Source organism: Bubalus bubalis, chromosome 1 (genome assembly GCF_019923935.1).
Source record: "Bubalus bubalis isolate 160015118507 breed Murrah chromosome 1, NDDB_SH_1, whole genome shotgun sequence".
Classification (NCBI taxonomy): domain Eukaryota; kingdom Metazoa; phylum Chordata; class Mammalia; order Artiodactyla; family Bovidae; genus Bubalus; species Bubalus bubalis.
Window position 1 is genome coordinate 187,160,892 of NC_059157.1, and position 22,928 is coordinate 187,183,819.

The following is a 22,928-nucleotide window of genomic DNA, read 5'->3' on the forward strand; positions in this document are numbered from 1 at the left end:
GCTCAAGCTTCTGTGTGCTCCTGCGGGACTTCAGCCCCTCGGGCCCCTGTACAGCCTGAGAAGTTTGGGGTGAAGCTGGGGGCTCCTGCACTTCCAACAAGCCCATCCGCATGATTCTGATGTGGAGGTCCTCACTGTGCCCCGGAAAACATGGCTCTAAGTGACCGGGGTGGCAGAGAGTGGCCTGGAGTGGGTCAGGTGCCGAGCCAGGATCCTAGAAGGTCTTTGAAATCTGATGTTTTCCCATCTTGATGAAGCTCCTCTTCAGCTCTCCGTCCATCAGGGCTAGTGTCCAGTGGACTTTGTCCATTCAGGACTTTGCCCATCATGGCCGAGTGTCCAGTGGACTTTGCCCATTCAGGACTTTGCCCATCATGGCTAGTGTCCCTGGAAATGACCCTTTAGAGATGGGGGCACCTCCCCATCTCCAGCACCAACCTCACCAATGGACAACAAGCAGAGCTGTTTCCAGACCCCACCCTGTCCCCAGGTCCCACGTGCAGCTCCCACCCTTGGTCCCCACCTCTGCCACCCACACCTCCTCTGTGCATCCTGCCCCTAACCTGGGTCAGATAGAGCAGGAGGGCACCTGGTACCTCATGGCCCCACCTGCCCGCCCTTCCTGGTGGACAGTGGCCACTTGGGCTGTGTATGGAGCAGGATTCTAGGAAGGAGGCTGTGAGTAAAGCCCCCCGTGCTCTCCCCACCCCAGATGACATCTGGAGCCTGTGATGGCCCTGCACACACACGCACACATGATGCCACATCCCAGGTTGACACTGGGCACGCATGCATTCTGGAGTGCAGGGTAACGGCAGGTTTGATTCTGTAGTGGAGTCAGCAGAACCTCGCTCTTAGGACCGCAGGACTCAGAACCGGAGATGAGAAAGGCCCTCTGGAGGTCACCCAACTCAACCCCTCCTCCTCCAGAAGGCTCAGCCCAGGCTCTGTCACCGATGGCAGCGGGCACCTCTCCGTCCTTGAAGATGTGTGTTCCAGGGTCGGGGAACTCACCCTCATCCTGCATGTTTGTATGTGTGTGAGAGAGTGCAAGGGTGTGTGTCTGCACATACGGGCACACATATGAGCTTGTGAGTGTGCAAGCATACCTGTGCAGTGTGCCTGCAAGCACTGTGAGATAGCACGCATACACATGTGTGTGCCAGCATGCATGTGTGCTCACAGACACACACACATGTGGGTGTGAATGTGGACATGTGTGGGTAAGCCTGCATGTGTGACAGTGAGTGTGTGTGAGTGTGTCATAGGTGACAGTGAACGTGCCTACATGGGTGGATACCTGTGGTGTGAGTGTGAATGAGCGTGTGTGCAGGTCCTTGGATCCAGCCTGCACCCTGCGGGCTTCCCCCAGTCCCCTAGTTCTTGGACACGGCATCGGCGGGATGCTGGATTTGTACACCAGGAGGGGCACCTGGGGACCCTTTGCTGGTTAAATTGGTGGACAGATGCACCCAGATGTGACGTCCTGGAGGGCCATCCCTTGCACTGCTGGTTACAGGGCATGGTTCTTTCTCCTCAACGTGTTTACAGGGGAAAGTCAAATGTGGGAAATCCCTGTGGCATCAGGCAGAAAAGCACACAGGAGGGAAACACCATGCTGTGGATGAACCAGAAACACACAGCCTGCACGCTTACCCTGCCTGTGCCCGGAGGATGCGAATGCAGGGTGAGAGCGGACAGAGCTAGACCAGGCTGCCGAGACCGAGGGATTTTTTAATCCCATGGTTTTGATATGAAGAGAAAGCATACTGTGACAATATTTCATGGACAACTTCTGGTTAGCAGGAAGTGCTCAGCAGACAAAATGTCTTGATTTTGCTCCCCTCTCTTGAGTCTGAAGCTGGGTTCTCTCCTGGTTGAACTATGTCCAGACAGGGGTGGAGCGTGAAGAACGTGGGCTTCAGAACTGAATCCCCCTTGCCGAGGGCCTTTTGGACCCTCAGCCTCTTTATCTGTACAAGGAAGATAAGGGACCTACTTCATAGGGTGGTTCTGAAGATGAGAAAAAGTGGTGCCCGAGGCCAATTTCCAGTTTCAAAATACAAGATTATCCTTGATTCCACCTCATCTTTTAGGGAAGTGCTCATATCTTACAGCATCAAACGTTCTGAGGGGTGATGGAATACTGGAATACAGATTCAACTCATATTTTAAATGTTCATATTTAGCTTTATTATAATACTTTTCCTACTGGTGGCTCAGCTGGTCAAGAATCTGCATGCAACTCTGAAGATCCAGGTTCAATCCCTGGGTCAGGAAGATCCCCTGGAGAAGGGAATGGCAACCCACTCCAGTATTCTTGCCTGGAGAATTCCACGGAGAGAGGACCCTGGCAGTCCATTGGGTTGCAAAGAGTCGGGCATGACTGAGTGACTAACACACATACACAGATTTATTCTGTCAGTGCTAATTGAACTGTATTCTCTTGAATGTTCTATTACAACTTTAGCATGCATCCTTTTATTGACACTTTTTAAATTTTTTATTTTATTTTTTAATTTTATTTATTTTTTTGAATTTTATTTTATTATTTAACTTTACAATATTGTATTGGTTTTGCCATATATCAACATGAATCTGCCACAGGTATACACGTGTTCCCCATCCTGATCCCCCCTCCCTCCTCCCTCCCCATACCATCCCTCTGAGTCGTCCCAGTGCACCAGCCTCAAGCATCCAGTATCGTGCATTGAACCTGGACTGGCGACTCGTTTCATATATGATATTATACATGTTTCAATGCCATTCTCCCAAATCATCCCACCCTCTCCCTCTCCCACAGAGTCCAAAAGACTGTTCTATACATCAGTGACTCTTTTGCTGTCTCGTATACAGAGTTATTGTTACGATCATTCTAAATTCCATATATATGCGTTAGTATACTGTATTGGTGTTTTTCTTTCTGGCTTACTTCACTCTGTATATTGACACGTTTTTTTAAACCTCTGTTAGAGCAGCAGGATTTGTGAGTCAGTCCTGGAGTACTGTTTTTCTATAAAGGGTACTGGCTCCCAGGAGACTCGCTCTGAGCCCCTTAACTGCATGATTATTTCCAGTTTTTTTCTCTCGTCCTGGTATCTGTGATCTAGTCATTAACCATGCAAACGAGCAGTTAATCATCTCAGGGGTTAATCTCTGGAGAATTAAAGATGTAGTCATGTTCTTTGGGAATTAGGCCAGAAGGGCCCTCCTGGCACAACTGTTTTGTATGCTGAGCACGAGGGAATTATACATCTGAATCATGGAGCCGAGCTGGATCTTTATTATCCTATTTGAAAGTTTTCTCAGTAGAACCAATGAGATCTTTGTATAACGTTCACAATTGTGCCTAGTTTAATATTAAAAATTGTACCACGCAATGAAAGATGACCCAATAGAGGAATAAGAAGATGGCATTGGCTGGGAAGTATTCGATATGAAACTTACAAATTCAGTTCACACCTGATGGCTACTGAAATAAAACATAAATCAGCTATCATTCTGTCATCGTTTGTTGCTCAGTCTCTCAGTCGTGTCTGACTCTTTGCAACCCCACGAACGGAAGCACACCAGACTTCTCTGTCCTTCACTATCTCCCAGAGTTTGCTCAAACTAATGTCCATTAAGTCGATGATGCCATTCAGCCATCTCATTCTCTGTTGCCCCCTTTTCCTCCTGCCCTCATTCTTTCCCAGCACCAGGGTATTTTCCAGTGAGTTGTCTCTTTGCATTGGGTGGCCAAAGTATTGGAGCTTCAGGTTCAGCATCAGTCCTTCCAATGAATATTCGGCATTGATTTCTTTTAGGATTGACTAGTTTGATCTCCTTACAGTCCAAGAGACTCTCAAGAGTATTCTCCAGCACCACAGTTTGAAAGCATCAGTTCATCCTTACCATGTTTTATTTCTCCGGCCCTTCTTGGGCCGGGGCCACTTTTATAGAATCATGGAATTGTTATTTTTTTTTCGGAGACAGAACTGTTTGAGGTTCTGCTTTGATGTCACAAGATGAGAAGCTGTTTCCACGCTGCTAAGTGTCCTCCCGGGGTGCATGTCTGGGCGATGTTACATTCACACGCTCTGTACTAACTTACTAACCCCCTACCTCCCTGAGGCTCACTTCCACACCCTGCGGCTTTAAATTCTGGCAAGTGATGAACAGCTCTGAGAATGCAGCTTCATGGCCCTCAGACCCAGCTTCAGGCAGGAATCACTGGGTCACAGGGGTAGGTTTATGGCTTTTGATCTATTTGTCCAATTGTGCGAAGGATGCTCTCTGAATCTGATGTACCACTTTGATTTGCTGCTGTTTTCTTCTGCCAGTTCGCTACGATAAGGTAAGAGAATACTTTGGACTTGATGGAGGGAGTCAGATTCGGGTCTGAAATGTGTTTTCTGCGTAACAACGAGATGGGACCCTGTGATGTCGTCTGGCAGGTGGGTACTTACCTTTCCTGAGAGATGCCATCTGCCTGGATGGAGAATGGGCCATGACACAAAGGTGCCCCGGGGGACACGGCCACAGTGGTGGCTGGTGTTTACGAGCAGGCATAAGGGACTGCTCCCGGCAGGCACACGGTCTGAAGCCTCTGCCGCAGCCAGTGGCGCAGGGGAGAGACGGGCCTTCTCTCCGGGTCCAGGCAGCCCAGGCCCCTTCGTGCTGCCACTCAGGAGAGACCCAGAGTCACCACCACTGCCCAGCCATGCTCAGGACCCTTGGGATGGCCCTGCTGGCCCTGCTCATCGTTGTGAACCCAAGCCAGGCCAGCGGCTTCACAGGTGAGGGGTCTGGGCTCCATGTGGGTGATGCTGGAGGGGCAAGAGCTCCCAGGAGAGGGTCTCCTGAGGACAACAACCCTGCCAAGAGTGGGGCAGGCAAAGCTGCACCTGCTGGGAGAGTCAGGGACTGCTCCTTTTTGGGAAAACTTTCTGTAACCACAAAAAAGGTGATGGGAATGCTTCAGAATCAGCTAGGGGTGAGTGGGGTTCAAGGGCAGGTTCTGAGTCATTGGGTCTGGGGTGGGACCCAGAACTCTGCATTTCTGCCAGTGGTACAGATGCTATAGGCCTGCTGAGAGTAGCACATGCCTGGAGATGGAGAATCGAAGTCTCTGGAACCTTGGCCCATTAGTCTTCAATTTACAGATAAGGGGAGGGAGACCCAGAGTGGCCAGGGACTCACACAGGGTCACACAGCTGGCCAAAGGCAAGATTTCTACCAGGACGACCCTGCCCTTGATCCTGACTCTGACCTCCTTTCCCCCACCAGGGAGGGGGGTTCAGGATGTGGGTCTTCCCGCTCACCTGCGGCTCTGCCAAGCCCATTTCCTCGACATTAAACGAGGGTGCTTGTGGCTCAGGGGGATGAGAAGGGTCGGGAACACTTCCAGGGCCTTTGAGAGACACGTGTCAGCTGCCAAACACTGGGATTCACAAGCCCCAGATTTCAGAGCGCTGAGATTACAAAGCGTTTAAGTCGTTTTCTCCTACACATCTATCTTATTCTGTTGGGGATTCAAACAGAGCCCTTCTGGGTTCCTGCTCTCAGTTTCAAACTGGTTTAAAATTTCTTCACAAATAGGCAGAATTTTGTTATTTCTCTTTTATGAACTGTGATTTTGTAAGGAAACTTGGTATTTCCTCCGGAATGAGTAATGTGCACATCATTCAGGTCAGTGGCAGGACAATGGGAATGTCGGGAAGCCAGATGAGATCTCACGGGGCGTTTTGTGCACGTGAGGGCTTGGGCGGTGGCAGCTCAATGGTCCATCAGGGCTGCAGGTCTGTCTGCTCCCAGGTTCCACAATACTGAGGCGACGGTCATTATGTCATTTAATCCTTCTACAATCCCAGGCACAGCTATGATTTTACAAAAGGCAAGACCAGGGCACCGAGAGGACATGAAATGAGGTCAGAGCCACATGGCTGGTATTTGTGGAGCTGGTATGAGTGCTGGCCTCAGCACCTACCAGAGCACTTAGATTTTCTCCTGCTGGGATTAGAACCCGGGAACCCCACCTTCTGTGCTGCGGAAAGGATTTGTTGAACAGCAGAATATGCCCAGTGGTTTCTGTGGTGGGCTCTGGCAAGAAGCCAGGCCTGGGAGGACTTGGTGGCTTCCAGCACAATGTAAAAGACGAAGGAGAGGCAAGTGGAGTTTGGAAGATTTGTGTGTGTGTGTGTGTGTGTGTGTGCCTGTGTCTCTGCTTGTATGTGTGTCTGCTGTGTGTGTTTGTATCTATGTCTGTGTGCATGTGCGTGTGTCTGTGTGTGTGTGCGTGTGTCTCTCTGTGTGTGCGTGTATCTGTGTGTGCGTGTGTCTGTGTATGCACACGTGTCTGTGTGTGTGGTGTGTCTGTGTCTCTGTGTGTTGTGTCTCTGTGTGTGTCTGAGTGTCTCTATGTGTTGTGTGTGTGTGTCTGTGTTTATATCTGTGTCTGTGTGTTTGTGTGCATGTGTGTGTGTGTTTGTGTGTGTGTGTGTGTGTGTGTGTGCACATGCCTGTGTGCAGGAGGGCTCTGCTGAGGATCAGCTGGGACCTTGTCATGATCAGGTCCAGAGGCTTTCTGGAGGCAGAGGAGTAATCTTCATCAGTGGTTGCATCTTGCCTTCAGTTCAGATGAAAAACAAGGTCTAGGTGGGCCTCACCAACTTCTCCACGCAGGAAGCTTTGTCCTGTTCACCCTATTGCTCCACGGTGACCCTGCTCACTGCACATCTTCTCCAGCCCCCGTCCCAGTCACCTCTAAGCTCTGACCTCAGAAGCCGCCTGCTCCTGCCTCACCCCACCCAGCCAGGGGCCTCCTGGTCCCTCCCAAGGCTTCCTGGGACCTGCTCTTTGGTGGGTGCAGGTTGTGTCCACTCCCAGAGGCCTGGCCATCCCTAGGGAGGCCACCATGTGGCTTGGGAGTAGACTTGCTCTGGGGTGGTGGGATTCAGCACCCGACTCTGTCTGGAGGAAGACTGCAGGCTCTCCCGCCAGCCTGAGCATGAGGGCTGGCTTGGCCTCATTCCTTCTGGGGGTCACCAACCCCCAAGCCTCCCTTTCTGCATGCTTGTGGGCACCCATGGGCTTCCCAGGTGGCACTAGTGGTAATGAGCCTTCCTGCCAATGCAGGAGATGTAAGACATGTGGGCTCAATCCCTGGATCAGGAAGATCCTCTGGAGGAAGGCATAGCAACCCATTCCAGTATTCTTGCCTGGAGAATCCCATGGACAGAGGAGCTGGCGGGCTACAGTCCATGGGGTTGCAAAGAGTTGAACATGACTGAAGCAACTTAGCACATGTGCACTGGAGCACGTGGAGGACAAAGGTGGGAGTCACCAGGGGTGTTGTCCTGGCGTGGGGATGAAGGTGGTTTCTGATGTCCCCTCTGAGCTCTGCCCCAGAAATCCAGCTTCTCCCTGAAGGTTTACTCTGTAACATAGAGCCCCTATCCAGTGGATGTACAGTCTCATAGAGCTTAGAGCTCTATATGAGGTTGAATATATGAAGACCTAAGATATATTCAAGTCATTCATTCGTCCTTCACTGACAGCCCATGAATGCAGCGAGTCCCACACTAGCCTCAAATGTGGAGGGCACCCCATGGTCCCCATGTCAGCCCTGGGGTCTGCCTTGGCAAAGCACCACAGACTGGGGGACTTGGTGGTGGTGGTTTGGTCGCTGAGCTGTGTCTGACTTTTTGTGACCCCAAGGGCTGCAGCCCGCCAAGCTCTTCCGTCCATGTGATTCTCCAGGCAAGAATACTGGAATGGGTTGCCATTTCCTTCTCCAGGGAATCTTCCTGACCCAGGGGTTGAACCCGGGTCTCCTGCATTGCAGGCGGATTCTTTACCACTGAGCCACCAGGGATTCATGGGGGACTTAACAGTTGAGATTTATTTCCTCTCAGTCTGGAGGCCAGAAGTTCAAGATCAAGGTGTGGGCACGGTGGATTCCTCCTGAGTCTGGGAGGGAGGGTCTGTCCCAGACACCACATCTCCCCAGCTTCCAGGGGCTTGGGTCTACTTGTGATTTGAGTGACCTTGGCCTGTAGGAGCATCACCCTGACCTCAGCTTCATCTCCCATCTTATCTCCCTGGGTGCTTTCCTGTCTCTCTGTCCATTTCCCCTTTGATAAGGACGCTGGTCATGTTGCATTAGAGGCCACTCTGCTCCAGTATAAACTCATCTCAACCAGTTATGTCTGAAGAAACCCTACTTCCAAGTAAGGTCACATTCTGAGGTCCTGGGCCTTAGAACTTCAATGTGTGAATTTGGGGTGGGACACACTTCAGCCTGGAGGCAAAGAGCTGACTCGTTGGAAAAGACCCTGATGCTGGGAAAGATTGAGGGCAGGAGAAGGGGACGACAAAGGACAAGATGGTTAGGTAGCGTCACTGAATCAACGGACACGAATCTGAGCAAACTCTGGGAGATAGTGAAGGGCAGGGAAGTCCGTGCTGCAGTCCATGGGGTCGCAAAGAGTTGGATATGACTAAGCGACAGAACAACAGCCACCACCCTTCAGCCCATAATAATAGTCCCTGCTCCATGAGGCAGTAGAGGCTCCCTGGGCAGATAGAACACCCCAGGACCCCAAGCGAGCTGGTCCATGACATTGAGACACAGGGCTGGTGACAGCAGGTGCCACAGGGTCTTGAGAACCAAGTAGTGATGCTGACGAAGGCCATGGGCATCTGTGCCCAGGAGCCAAGCTCCAGGTGAAAGACATTCAGGGCCGGATAAGGCAACCTTGGTGTTTCACTGCAGGTACTGTGCCCTCATCTCCTGCTGACGATAGCAACAATCAGACTGTACTTTACCATCTATGCACGTCTCACATGGGCTTGACATGTGTGTCTATCTTCCATCTCATTCCAAAAAGGGTGTCACTGCCAGTGTGCCCAGCACATGTTGGGCTGGCGTATTCATTGAGGGAACTTCTGTGTATTCACGTTGGGCGTGACAGCCCTTACTGTGGAGATGAGAGGTGTGCACAGTCTCTCTGTCCTGGAGAGTCTGAGGACCCACAGCAGAGCCCAGGACGTGAGCCCCAGATGCTTGGTTCCTCTGTATCCCTCCCTTCAATGTAGAGCACCGCTGGGAGGAGGAGCAGGCTGGGAGGTGTCTCCTGTCTTGCAGAGGAGGCTTGCTCAGCACAGGTGTCATGCTTTATCCCTTGAGTCTCCATGCCTGCATTGCCTTCTCAGATACAGGCCAGTGGGCAGATCCTCTGGGGTCTGCCCTGTGCAGGGGTTTTGTTTCACCTGCTCTTGCAGAAGCGGGGGACTTGCAGAGGACCCCGCAGATTGTTTGATCCTAACATTTTCTTCTCTTGTTTCTCCATCTTCCTCCCTCCCTCATAGAAAAAGGCCTCTCTCTGCTGGGCTTCCGGCTGTGCAACTACAGCGTGACCCAGAGCGTGCAGAGCATGAAGGCTGTGCAGATGTCCCGCCTAACCCGCGTTCCCTGCGGGGGCTGGATCCCCTTATGGCGCTGCCCGAAGACCGTCTACCAGACCGGGTACCTGGTGGTGGAAGTTCCGGAGCCCAGGAATGTGACCGACTGCTGCGAGGGCTACGAGCAGCTGGGCCTCTACTGTGTCCTGCGTGAGTCCTGTCCAGTCTTGGGATAGCCACTGTTCACACCCTTAGCCCTGAACTGACTAGATCCTTCTGGAATGCTGCTTCTCAGCCTCCCATGTGCAGCTGGGTCATTCAGAGGGCTGGCCCAAGCGCAGGGCACTGGCCTCAACCCAGGGTTTCACATCCAGGCGTGGAGTACGCGTTCTCATAGGTGCTGATGCTGCTGGCATGAGGCCCCACTTTGAGAACCTGTTGTGGGTGTTGGCTCTCAGACATGGCTGCACATTAAAGTCCCCAGAGCTTTAAAAATGCTGATGGCTGGGTCTCTTCTCAGAGACTGTGATGGATTCTGTCTGGGGCAGAGCTTGGGTACTGATTTCTTTTTTTTTAAGGCTCCTCCAGCAATTCTTGGGCTTCCCCGGTGGCACTAATGGTAAACAACCCACCTGCCAATGCAGGAGACATAATAGACCAGGGTTTAATCCCTGGGTTGGGAAGATCCCCTGGAGGAGGAAACGGCAACCCACTCCAGTATTCTTGCCTGGAGAATCCCGAGGACAGAGGAGCCTGGTAGGCTACAGTCGGTGGGGTCACAAAGAGTCAGACATGACTTAGCGCTTAACAGGCACAAATGTGCAGCAGGAATTCTAACCGGCGGCTAAGTTTGAGAACCAGCATTTGTATCTCCTCTATGTTGGCAACCAGGTTTTTCATTCTAAAGACTGTGAAATCCTTATCTGAACTCCAATCTGCAAGAGATGGAAAGGGGCCCCCAGGGGCCCCTAACTGTCCAGAGGCCTCCAGGCCCTCTTATCCTTTCTGTGTGATTTAAAGATGCTTGGGGTGGTGATCAGCACTGGTGTGGCTGGTCCAGGCTATGTCTGAGATTGAGGGAACCAGGCTGTGTGGGAGTTTGGGGCTCAGCCTCCTGGCCCAAAGGGAACTTCCCAGAAGACTTCTTCCAGGGCGAGGGTGCAGGTGGGTGCATGTGTGAATGTGGGGGAGGTGTGACCGTTACTTTGAGTCAGTTCCAGAGCTAAGATGGGTTTCTGAACAGTCAGGAGGTTGCCCTGTCCCCACACCCATGATGGAGGGGAAGCGAGATGGGTGGGGCTCTGTGGGTGGCCATGGGGCACCCTGAGACGTGAGGGCCACCACCTCCAAAAGCAGAAAGTGCCAGCTTGGGATGGTGCAGGGAGGGTCCCACGTGCGCCATCGCTAGGGCCGGAGGCCAGGACAGGCAGCAGGCTAGATGTGGACCCCGCACCCCCAACCCCAGGGGCTATAAGATGTAGAGTCGGGAATCAGCCAGACCCTGCAGATGGTTGCGTGGGTGGAACACAGAGTCCTTCTGAGCTTGCCCTCTCTCAGGCCCCCAAAGCCTGCAGAGGTCAGGAGAGCTGACGTCTCTCTGCTCAGAGGCCAGACTCAGAGATGACAGGACAGCTCAGAGTGAGCAGGTCCAAGAAGCGTACCTCTCCCTGGAATTTTGAAATGACACCACAGCCACCACCAGTAAAGCTAGGAAGGGGCAGGGGGCGTCAGGTCTGGAGCTGCGCAGCTGCTGTGCATTCATGCTGGTTCCCTAAAGGGAAATTTGTGGGCGTTGTGTGTGGAGGGGCTGTCCCTTGGTTCTGGGTCCGAGGAGTCTCTTCCTGTGCTGACTGTGGGCCCCTCTCCACTCTCCCTGTCTCTAAGGGCCACATGTACAAAGCGTCGTGCCCCTGACCTGGGAGCACCCTATTCCTGAGGGGGGTGTGCCATGTTGGGGAGGCCTTGGATGGGGCTCATGGCAATTGGCTTGGAGCATCAGATTCTGGTTGATGGAGGGGCCATCCTGCCCCTGCTCACCTTCACTACACTTCCCACCTGCTGGCTGTCATGGGGCTGGTGAGGTCACAAGTCCAGAAGGCCAGAGGCATCCTCGGCTCCACCCAGGCCCAGCGGTCACCTTTCTCTGCACTCTGCTGCCCCGCAGCGCTGACAAGCAAATTCTCCCGGATAGAAGGCAGGGAGGGACCTGCCGCACATGTTTCTTCCCAGCAGACCTGCCTCTTGGGGACTCAGCCCCACTTGTAAAGTGTTAGCGCCTTTAAATAGAAACTCACCAGGCAGGAGAGGCCCAGAACATTCTAACTAGAGTCCTGTAGGCAGATCTGCTCTGGGAACTGCAGATCGTGGGGTGACTGATGTTTGAGGGTGGGGACCGGGTGGAGGCGCTGGGAATGAAGGAAGGAGCACTCACCCAGAAGGCTCCCCAAGCCCCACAAAGGGGGCTGAGATGGAGTGGGGGGGTCCACAATCCTCCTGGACCTTAGAAGGGTCACTCCAGAAGCAGCATGGAGAGGAGCCAGTCAGGAGCCCTGAAGGATGGAGAAGAGAGAGGAAAAGGGGGTTTGATTGAGGGCATCCTATAATGTTCAGTGGAGACTCCTCCTCACTACTGAACAGGAGCCGATGGGGACACAGCCCGGGGAAGGCAAGTCCCTTGACCAAAATGGGGCAGACTTGGGCCCGAGTCTCCCTGACCCCTGTCGGGTTCAGTGTGTGGTGATGGGCCCAGAGCCCACTGGGAAAGTCCTGGTTTGGTGTCTGGACCCTGCTGGGCACTGCGGCTGCTAAGGAGACTGGTGTGTGAACACAGAGCTGGGGTGGGGACCTGCAGAGCTCATTCGCTATGGCTTGTGAGGTCCCCAGTGAGCATTTGATTCCCCCCACCTCCAAGCTCAGGGGCACCATGTGGGCAGCTGGAAAGTACCCGGTCGGAAGAGTTTACACCAGGGGTACCGGCAGCTCAATTCTCTCCACGCCTGCCAGGCTTCTCTGATCAAAGCCTGAATGTTGGTTCTGTGATGCCTCCTGACAGCCTGGCTCTTTGGAACTGGAAGTGAGAAGTCTCTGGAAGTGATGTACTGAGACCTGTGCTGGGGCTGACTGTCAGGGAACCAGGCAGAGGCCAGACCCTGAACGTGCTGGCCACAGGAGGAGCCAGGGTGTTTGGGAAAGGAGGAGGGCAGAACGCAGCTCACCTGCGTGTGGGGCTTCTCACGTCTCGGCAACCTAAGCTCAGGGGTCTCATCTCAGCAGCACCAAAACCTCAGCCTTGCTCTCTTCTTTCTCCTCCCACTCAACAGCCAAGGACCTAAAAAAGGGAAGAGCATTATGAGAGCACGTGGTGTGGTTTTCAGTCTAGATGACCTTTTCAAATTTTTTAAGTCCCACATTTTGAAAGCAATGATAAGCCATACGTGGTTTTATTTAAATGTCTCCTTAAAACACAAAAAGGAATACACAAGCCATGGAGAAAATTTGGAAACAAAGAAGAGAGAGAGAAAAAAAAAGGGAAATTGCCCATAATCAACCCCCTCCTTGCCCCACAAGAATAACTACGGTTAACATTTTCTTCTAGTTTCCTTCAGGGCAGACGTTTTACAAAAGCAGGGGCACCCTGTTGAAGATATTTTGTAGCACACTTTTACCCCTTGGCAATTTATCTGGAACATCTTCTGTGTCAATGGATCGCATTCTCCAGCATGATTTAATGCCCACAAGGCATTACCTCATAGGGATGGATCAGCACTCAGCAATCTCCTACGGCTTAACATCTCGTAGTTTCCAATTTTTTTTCCGTTATAAATAATGCTGCAATGAGTAATGTATGGTGCAAACACGGCTGCACACAAGTTGGAATATTGACCCAGGATAGATTCCTCAGAGGAAGACTGAGCATCACAGTGGACGCTCTATACCTGCTGTTCCTGCATGGCTGGTCTCCTTCACACAACACGCCTAGGACCCTGCTGGACTGAGAGCCTACCCCAAACGTCCCATCTCCTGGGCTGATGGCCAGGGTCCCTTTGAGGAAAGAGGATTCTGAGGAGGCTTATAATCTGATTATCCCAGAGTGGATCAGATTCCCCAGCCCTGGAGCGTCCTCAGGGCTGTGGCTCAGAAAGCTCTGCCTTATCTCATTGAATGGTGCCTAACGTGGGATGGCCAGGCGCTGGGCAGTCCGGAGGCGTTGCTTGTGTCGAGTTAGGGAAGGAGAAGCAGATTTTTAACTTTCTACCAAGTTGGAACTGTTGACTGTTCTCTTGGGCTCTCTGTAGGCTGGCCAGCCCTGAGGGACAGAGAGAGATTACCAGCAGCCTTCAAATAAGACAAACTGTAACTCGAAAGCAGTTCTGATGTGAGCAAGCAAGCATTTTGGGAAGTCAATTTTTCTCTATGTCCTGTATTTTCCTTTCATTTAGATAAACCTCTTGTTGTTCAGTCGCTCAGTCGTGTCCAGCTCTTTGCGACCCCATGGACTGCAGCACACCAGGCCTCCCTGTCCATCACCAACTCCTGGACCTTGCTCAAACTCATGTCCATTGAGTTGACGATGCCATCCAACCATCTCATCCTCTGTCGTCCCCTTCTCCTCCTGCCCTTAATCTTTCCCAGCATCAGGGTCTTTTCCAATGAGTCAGCTCTTTGCATTAGGTGGCCAAAGTATTGGAGTTTCAGCTTTAGCATCAGACCTTCCAATGAATATTCAGGGTTGATTTCCTTTAGGATTGACTGGTTTGATCGCCTTGCTGTCCAAGGGACTGTCAAGAGTCTTCTTCAGCACCACAGTTCAAAAGCTTCAATTCTTTGGTGCTCATTCTTCTTGGTTTAGGATAGTTTTAGATTTCCAGACAAAGATTTGTAAAGACAGTAAAGAAAGTCCCCTGCCTCCTCTCCCAGAGTCCCTAATGTTAGCTCTGACATTTCCAGGGTGCATGTACCAGCAAGTACCAACCCTGCTGCCTTACTGTTAGCTCTACTCCATGCTTTATTTGGATTTCTGTTCCCCCCGTAACATCACTTTTCTGTCCCAGGAGACCAGGTTATTAATACATTTAGATTCATGTATCAAATATCTTCAGTGCTGAGGTGGTTGGTTTTTATGATGGATGAGAAAGCACAGAGCTCCGGATCCCTGGTTGGTGGCCCTCCAGGGATTCCCGCATTTCCATCCCAGCCCCGCCTCTTGGGCTGCCCTGCATATCTGTTCTTCACACCCCCAAAACCTTCCCTGTGTGGCCGCTTCTCCAGGACTTCAGACATCGGACTAGCCACCAAGACAACTAGGAAGTGAGGAAGGAGCCAAGGGCAGCGTGGAGAGGAGAACACTCCTGAGAGTGACCGCCAAGCCCAGACTCGGCTTCCACAAGGAGAGAGCTGACGGGGACCCTCTCTGCATGTTTCAGCAGCTAAATCTTCTTCTCCTTGGCTGATGCAGCTGCCCTGGTGATGTGTTCCCAGCAGGAGGGGCCACTCCCCTTTTTTTCTGTCTGTGGAGCATCCTGCAGAGAGCCCAGGGGACCCCAGAGGACCACCGTCAGTACTCAGCACTTCCCTTCCACCGGGCAAGCCCACAGGTCCCGCCAGGGGCGGGTCCTCCCCAGCTCTGTAGGTGTCCTTCCAGAACGTGGTTGTCACGCCTCCTCTGACTTTCCAGGGGTTTGAGGGGCCTGGAGCTGTGCTTCTGAATGTCGTGTGGGACACAGAGACTTACGTGGATCTGGGCGGGAGCCGGATGGGTTTGAGTGACATTCATGCTGGCATGGAGCACTTATCCCAGGGTGGGCAGCCAGACCTCATGCAGGCCCTTTCTCGGATGCTGGCACTGGGGTCTCACCTTCCTTGTACTTTTCTCCCTGCTGCTCTTAGCCCCCTGGAGCTCAGGGCTGTGAAGCCTTTGGTGTCCTGTGCCGCCCTCGGCTCCATCTACTGCTGGGCTTGCACAGACCCACAGATTCTCCCATGGGTCAGTCCTGCTGCCCCCAATGCCTGGATCCTGAGTGTCCCGTAGCATTGGCTCATACCTGGCCACCTGCCTCCAGCCAGCTTCCCCCAGGTTTCCGCTCTATCCATCCTCTGTGCTTTTCTATCCCTGAATATGGGCACCCGGGCTCCTGGCTAGATCCCCTAGGAGCCTGCAGATTCTTAGATAGTTCCTACCTTTCTTAGATCTCTAAAAGCTCTTTTTCTTTAAAAGCCCACTCATGACTCCCCCAGACCCCTGGCTAAGGGTCAGGGCACCGGTTCCCCCGAGTCTCACATGGTGGTTCCAATCACATCTGGCCGCACGCTCCCCCCCCCATTGTTTTCACTTCCTGTGGGCTCTTGCCTGCACATCTGCATCGTCTACCTGGAGCTGTATCTCTCCAGACAGAGCACGTTGTGAGTGGTGGCCCTGGAGATGTGCAGCCCACAGCCATGCTGCCTAATCTTGGTTGACCTCCCGGGAATTGACCAGAGGAGGGGACAGCCCAGGCTGCCCACATTTCCATGTGTAGGTCCCGAAGGTGTGTCAAGCTTCCCATCTGCACAGCCAAACCCTGGCTGTGCCTGAGCCCATTCGTCCTGCAGCTTCTCCCAGGAATGGGGCCAAGTGGATGACCAGGCTTGAAGCCTCTTGAAGCTTCTTCTTTCACATCCTGTCCTGTCTGTCAGTACGTCCTGTGGACAGTTGCAGCTGTATATTCCTAGGATCGGAGGCTTCCCGCTGCCTCCACCCGTCACCCTGGTCCAGCCTGCACCATCTCTCACCTGGAGCATCACAATGGGCTCTCAGACAGGCCCCTGCCTCCCTGGCAGCCGGGACACAGCTCAGACGAGCAAGTCAGACTGCTCTCGTGGAGGTCATCGAAGCAGGATAGGGGAGGGAAGGAGCGGAGGATGTGGATGACTTCATGGCGTTGGCAGAGGGGTGGAAAGGTGGTTTGTCAAACTGCAGGTACTGGGGGCTCTACATATGGTGTGCGGCAGCTCCAGTCCCCGAGAACCACCTGAGGGTCCTGGAAGATGGGGACACAGAATAACGTGAGATGGGGTCAGAATAAAGTGAGAATCTGGGCAGGGCAGCCACGGCGTCCCCTTCATCGCAGGACTGCCCTGACCCTCCAAGCCCCCCGTGACAACACCAGAGGGTTTTCCATGACCCAGCCCCTCTGCTTACCCACTATGCCATCACCAGGCCCACTCCTCATTCTTGCCTTTACCCCTCACCCTGCACACTGCTGCCCCCTGCCCAGGCATAAAGGCTGCCGGTTTGCAGGCTCCCCCACCTCCCTGGCCCTCCACACGCTTGTCTCCAGTGCGGTCTTCTTGCCCACCTGCTCCCAGGCCCTGCCTTCCTCCCTGCAGTGTTCATCTGCTCGAACTCCCATAGTTCTGTTTGTACACTGGCCCCCATCCACTAGGCTCTAAGTGTCCTGAAGGCAGAGACTTTGCCTCTGGGCTTCTGCTGGGTCCTGGGCACCTTGTGCTGGGCCTGGCACATAGTAAGTGCTCAGTAAATACTGGATGAATGAGTGAGCTGTTAAGCTGCAAAGCAGCAAGGGGGCCTCTCAGGGGGTGGTGGGGGCCCCCTCTATACAGACTCCTAAGGCCAAGAGAGAGGACACCCAGGCCCCCAGCCAAAGTTGCCCTCCTCCCAGAAAAGTCAGTCAGGCTGCATTAGAGTCAGAGCAAACAGTTTTAATGGCTGCTCTGCAGGGCATGGCGAGGCCCTTGAGCGGGTTGCTCTGTGAGCCTTGGAGCCGCAGATGGATCCCTCTGCCCAGAGGCATCCGGATGCAGCACCACATGGCCCACTGGGATTCTAGAGCCAACACCACTCATCACTCATTACCTCATCACCTGTCCCCCCAGCCCTGAACCGGTCTCAGGAGTTTGCATCCAGACCTGGGAGCTGCCCGGTGGTGGGGCTGGAAACATCCGCCTTGCCGTGCACCCTGGACGCTGAATGTCCTGGTCTTCAGAAGTGCTGCCCCTCATCAGGGGGCCACCGCTGCTCAGCCCCTGCAGCCCCAGGTAGGACAGGGGCCTGATCTGGGAGGAGGGGGGAGTGGGTTTCCGGAAGCAGCTGCTTGGATTTTACGGGGAGCCTACAGCCTGTGTCTGGCCTGCTTCACTCATCAATATCTGGCCACTGACCTCTGGGGGGAACTGTGCTCACAGATGCCCCAAGTGGGGAAGACGTTCCCGGAAGAGCAGGTGCCTCAGTTTCCCCACATTGCCAGGGGAAGCCCTTGGGGCCCCGGTGAGTTTGCTGGGAGCTGAGCTGTGTCAGAGCTGGGCGGTGTCAGGCTGTCAGCTGCTGCAGCCCGTGGGGACCCCCCTGTCTGGCAGGTCCATGGCCTGTTTCTCAGTGCAGGCCCCTAGGAGAAGGCGTTCGTCAAGGTTCAGAGATAGGGAAACACACATTTGTGTACGTTTTATACAGGCTTCCCAAGCGGCACTAGGAGGTAAAGACTCTGCCAGCCAATGCAGGAGCCACAGGAGACTCGGGTTCAATCCCTGGTTTGGGATGATCCACTGGAGAAGGAAATGGGAACCCACTCTAGTATTCTTGTTTGGGAAATCCCATGAACAGAGGAGCCTGGTGGGCTACGGTCCATGGAAACAATCGGAATAACTGAGCACGCATGCATCATATTATATATGGTGCAATATATATTGTAATTCATTATTTATTGATATGTTACATATAGTATATATAATTTACTGTATTATATTACAGGACTTCCCTGGTAGATCAGCTGGTAAAAAAAAATCTGGCTGCAATGCAAGAGACCCCAGTTCGATTCCTGGGTTAGGAAGATCCTTTGGAGAAGGAATAGGCTACCCATTCCAGTATTCTTGGGCTTCCCTGGTGGCCCAGCCGGTAAAAAATCTGCCTGCAACGCGGGAGACCTGGGTTCAGTCCGTGGGTTGGGAAGATCCCCTGGAGATGGGAACGGCTACCCACACCATCATTCTGACCTGGAGAATTCCATGGACTGTATAGTCCATGGGGTATTATATTACATATATATATACTATAAATAATATATACTGTATTTCCTAGTATCAAAGTGAAGTTAAAGTGTTAGTATATCAGTTGTGTCTGACTCTTTGTGATCCCATGGACTGTCATCTGCTGGGCTTGTCCAGGCAAGAATACGGGAGGGATTGCCATTCCCTGCTCTAGAGGATCTTCCTGACACAGGATTGAACTCGGGGCTCCTGCATTGCAGGCAGATACTTTACCGCCTGAGCTACCAGGGAAGCCCATCTAGTATACATTGTATGTAATAATATATTATATAGTATACGTAGGATTATCTGTAATATGAGAGGACCGGGGATGGGAGGTGGGGGAGTGTGCCACACCGCCCCAGTGACCTCTGGCGGCCCCACCCTGTCCTGGGCCTGTGGCTCACCCACGTTCCCTCGCGCAGCTCCAGACAGCAAGCGGGAGGGTTGCTGGTACAACGTCACAGTTGTGGTGAAGATGGACTTCAAGGAGCTCCAGCAGGTGGACCCACGGCTTCTGGATCACATGAGGCTTTTGCACTCCATGGTAGGTTGGGGGGAGGAAGGGGCTCCATGAGTGACCCCAAGTGACTGCCTCTGAACCAAACGTGAGATCTTCCTTAAAAATGTCTTGAAAGAGGTATGATTTTCATGCAACCAAATGCACTCTTACAAGCGTGCAGTTTGGCATGTTTTGAGGTACCTAGGATACAAGCCCTGCACCCTCATGGCGTGGAGCAGGGAACCCCTCCTCTCTCCAGGGTCTGTTGCTTAAACACAAGGGTGCCAGGTGCAGCCTTCCCAGGCCCTGGAGCTGTGCCCCCGAGTACCTCCCTTAGGGATCCCAAGTTCTGGCTCCTGATTGAGGGAGTATCTCAGAAGTTTGCAAGGTGCTGGATGAGGCCTCTAGGTAGGGCTCCACCCCCTCAGCACCATTCACGATTGGGGCTGGACAGGTCTTTGCTGTGGGGCTGCCTGTCCCATAGGATTTTGCAGCAGGCCTGGCTCTAAGCACAAAATGTGCCCAGCTGTGACAACCAAAACTGTCTCCAGGCGTAGCCACAGGTCCCCTGAGGGGTGACACTGGCCCCCTGGGGAGCCCCAGCCTAGACATAGCTCAAACTTTCTGGCGCCTCAGCAACACCTCCAACCAGCAGGATATCTTCACCTGCTGGGTGTCCCCCATATCCCCCACCCAGGTCTTAGGAACCCAGCTGGCAGGGGCAGGCACTGCTCATCACCCACTGTGAGGTGCCTGCCCTAGATGGTGGTCTGACCTCAGGCGAATGACCCACACAATCCCCCACATGTTCCGAAAGGCCCTGCACCTGGTGAGATGCTCAGCCATTGCCTCTTGAAATGCTTGATGATTCCTGAACAAGGGGCTACACGTTTTCCTTGTGTACTGGGCTTCACAAGGTGTGGCTGGTCCCACCTGACCATCAGGCCCCACAGATGTGTCTCATGTGCCATGACATCAGACCCAGAGTTGGCTGGGATGAGCCTAGTTTAACAGAGGGCACACTCCCTCCCCTTGCTCTGGGCTGTGCAGTAACTGGTTTGAGAGGTATTCTCAGTCATCACCTTGACCCAGAAGTGTCCTTAACTGCCCCCACTGGAAGAGATTTCTGTCCCTCCTTAGCTTGTTGCAGAGTTTGGGATGCACAGTAGGCCAGTAAGAACATGGCCAGTCTGCAGCCAGATTGCCTGGACTCAAATCCCAGCACTGTCACTCATCAGCTGTGTGACCTTGGGCAAGTTACTTAACCTCTCTGTGCCTTGGATTCTATAAACAGAAATAATCATAATCCTACCTGAGACAGTGGCTGTGAGGTTGAGACAATCCATGTAAAGAGCTTAAGATGATGCTGATCTGGGTAGGTTCTGAGCTGCTGTGGTTGCTGGGTTTTGTATGTTACTGTCTCCTGTCGCCCTTTATCTCTTTGTGCATGTAGGCTTTTTCCCTCCCTGCTGGAGAAGCCTGTCCACACGGGCTCCTGACTGTAGTAAATGTTAGGCACTCTGACTAAGGGGTTTGCAAGAGGCCAATGTTGGCTTTCTGCTCTGCCGACCCTCGTGAAGGGTTTCAAGCCTGCTGAGGAGGGTACAGGCTTTGGTGCCCCCACCCAAACACCTTCTGGTTCCCTGGGGAGATTCAGGAGCTTTTTGGCAAAGCCCGCTTCAGGGTTCTCCTGGTGGTCATGCTGCTTTGCCTGGCTTCCCAGGCAAATAATACCTTGAGATGTCAAGATCCTAGACTGGAGCAAAGGGAAGTCAAGTGGAATAAGAAAAGGGATCATTAAACTTCAGACCATATCAGATGTGACTTGACACCTAATTCCAGACCTGATTCTCTGCTGTCAGCTGCAAGGGGTGGGGGTGGGGGTCCCGCACTGACCCGTGTCTCTTTTCGGGGCTGCCGTGGCAGAGCGCACAGGCAGGGGTACGTGTCAGACCTCTCCTTGGCTTCTCCCTGTGTCTTCACACCATTCCCTTCTGCCAGTGTCTGTCTGTGTCCAAATTCCTTGGTGGAAGGACACTAGTCACACTGGAGCAAGGCCCACCCTAATGAGCTCATCCTAATAATTACATCTGCAGAGTCTTGTCTCCAAATAAGGTCACATTCTGAGGTGCTAGGACTCCAATGTGGGGATTGTTTTTTGGTGGGGGGGGCACGATTCAGCCCCTAAGTATTTATAATCCAGTTTGCAGGACTTTTATTGGAATGAAGGCAGAAGTAAAAATATTGTAGAGATTTCTCTTTTTTGCACAGGTGAATGATGCGTGTGTGCGTGTACCGTGTGTGTGTATGGCTTATAACATCTCTGGACCTCCGACCTCTCCCAGTCTACCTGATGGGGTGTCCTTCTACCGCGTGATGCTCTGACCCTGGTTCCACAGGTCACCAGTGCTCTGCAGCCACTGGACACCACTGTCCACCACCTGCACTCGGCCGGGGGGGACACCTCGACCACAGTGTCCTGGCTGCTGCTGGGCCTGCCAAGGCCGATGCCCGTGGCCCGTGTCTCCGCAGTGCTGGACGGCATGGTGAAGCGCATCTATGAAGTGATCGATGTCCAAGTGCAAGGTGGGGCTCCCCTCGGTGGTCCCCTTGGGTCAGGGGCCGCAGGACTGCTGGAAGAATCATCCAGTTAGGGGGGTAGAGTGGACTCATCTCTGGCTCACTCCAGCTTGAAGTTTAAACTCTAGATGCTGAAGCCAAGACTTTGAGAACTGATTCTGTACCAGCACCGCCTTCCTCTCCCCTCACCCTCCCTTGTCCACCTCTCATGACGGGTTTCTCCTTCCATCCAGGTGGGACTGGAGGCTGAGTCCCAGAATACCCCAAAAGTAACCCGTGTCCTGTGTTCTTAGGGTCCCAAATTGCCCTCTAGTCTCTTTCTCACCCTTGCCAAGGACATCCTTGTATCTAGAAGCCTCTTTTTTAAGATTTCTTTTGGCCATGCCGCATGGCATGTGGGATCTTAGTTCCCTCACCAGGAATTGAACCTGAGTCCCCTGTATTGGAAAGCAGATTCTTAACCACTGGACCATCAGGCAAGTCCCCAAAGAGTCTTGAACCAGAATTTACACAGAGCTGAATTTGGTGAAGCACACCAATGTGTTTCTGGAAGAAATTACCTGGTATTTGTGTGTGTGTGTTTGTCTATGTCAGGGGTCAGCAAACTTTCTGAAAAAGGTCAGATAGTAAATTTTTGGGGGGCTGTGGGCCTCATGGGCTGTTTCAGCTGCTTAGCTTTGCCACGTGGCATGAAAGTAGCTGTGGCCAGTTCATGAGCAGATGGGTGGACTTCAGCAGAAGGTTCTTTTGAGCTACAGGAGGCAGCTGAAGACTTCTGTGCCCCTGGGAGGGTGGCTGCTCTTGTGAGACAGCTCATGCCAGGACACTGAAGGCCACACACCAAGATGCCAGAATCTGCAGCCTGGGGAAAGCTCTTTTGCTGCTGCTGTTGTTGTTTAGTCACCAAGTCGTGTCTGACTCTTTGAGGGCCCGTGGACTATAGCCCACCAGACTCCTCTGTCCATGGGATTTCCCAGGCAAGAATCCTGGACTGGCTTGCCATTTCCTTCTCCAGGGGGGTCTTTCCGACTCAGGGATGGAACCCACATCTCCTGCACTGGCAGGCGAATTCTTTACCACTGAGCCACCTGGGGAGCCTGGGGAAAGCTCTAATGATGGCATTTAATTATCTTCAAATTCCACAAGTGTTCTTGAAAACCAGACTGAGCAGTGCCCATAAGCCAAGCACTAGTCCTGTCTGTTCTAACAGGTTTCCACTGGGGGGACCCTGAGAACTCCCCTGTAGGTGAGCAAGGAGGGATTGTGTCTTGATCACTTGCATCTCATGGGGGAGGGCATTGGAGAGCATCCATTATGGGTGCAGCTTGAATTGGGTGGTTTGGGAGAAGAAGGGGTGAGGATGTGGGGCTTGTTCTAGCTTGGATGCTGTCCCAAAGCAGAGGCAATTCTGTGATTGGGATCTCAACAAACCTTACCCACAGGA

The 22,928-nt window shown here is 52.9% G+C and overlaps 1 protein-coding gene across 1 annotated transcript in view; it reads left to right on the forward strand.

The window, feature by feature from the left end:
- Positions 1–4,176: 4,176 nt before the first annotated feature.
- The window catches only part of UMODL1 (uromodulin like 1), a 79,841-nt gene continuing 61,089 nt past the window's right edge, over positions 4,177–22,928 (forward strand). Inside the window, exons 1-5 of the mRNA XM_044947356.2 lie at positions 4,177–4,778; positions 9,352–9,594; positions 17,257–17,418; positions 18,828–18,949; positions 21,304–21,490. Of these exons, the coding sequence (XP_044803291.2) occupies positions 4,490–4,778; positions 9,352–9,594; positions 17,257–17,418; positions 18,828–18,949; positions 21,304–21,490 (1,003 nt within the window). The 5' untranslated portion in view covers positions 4,177–4,489. The remainder of the gene's footprint in view (positions 4,779–9,351; positions 9,595–17,256; positions 17,419–18,827; positions 18,950–21,303; positions 21,491–22,928) is intronic.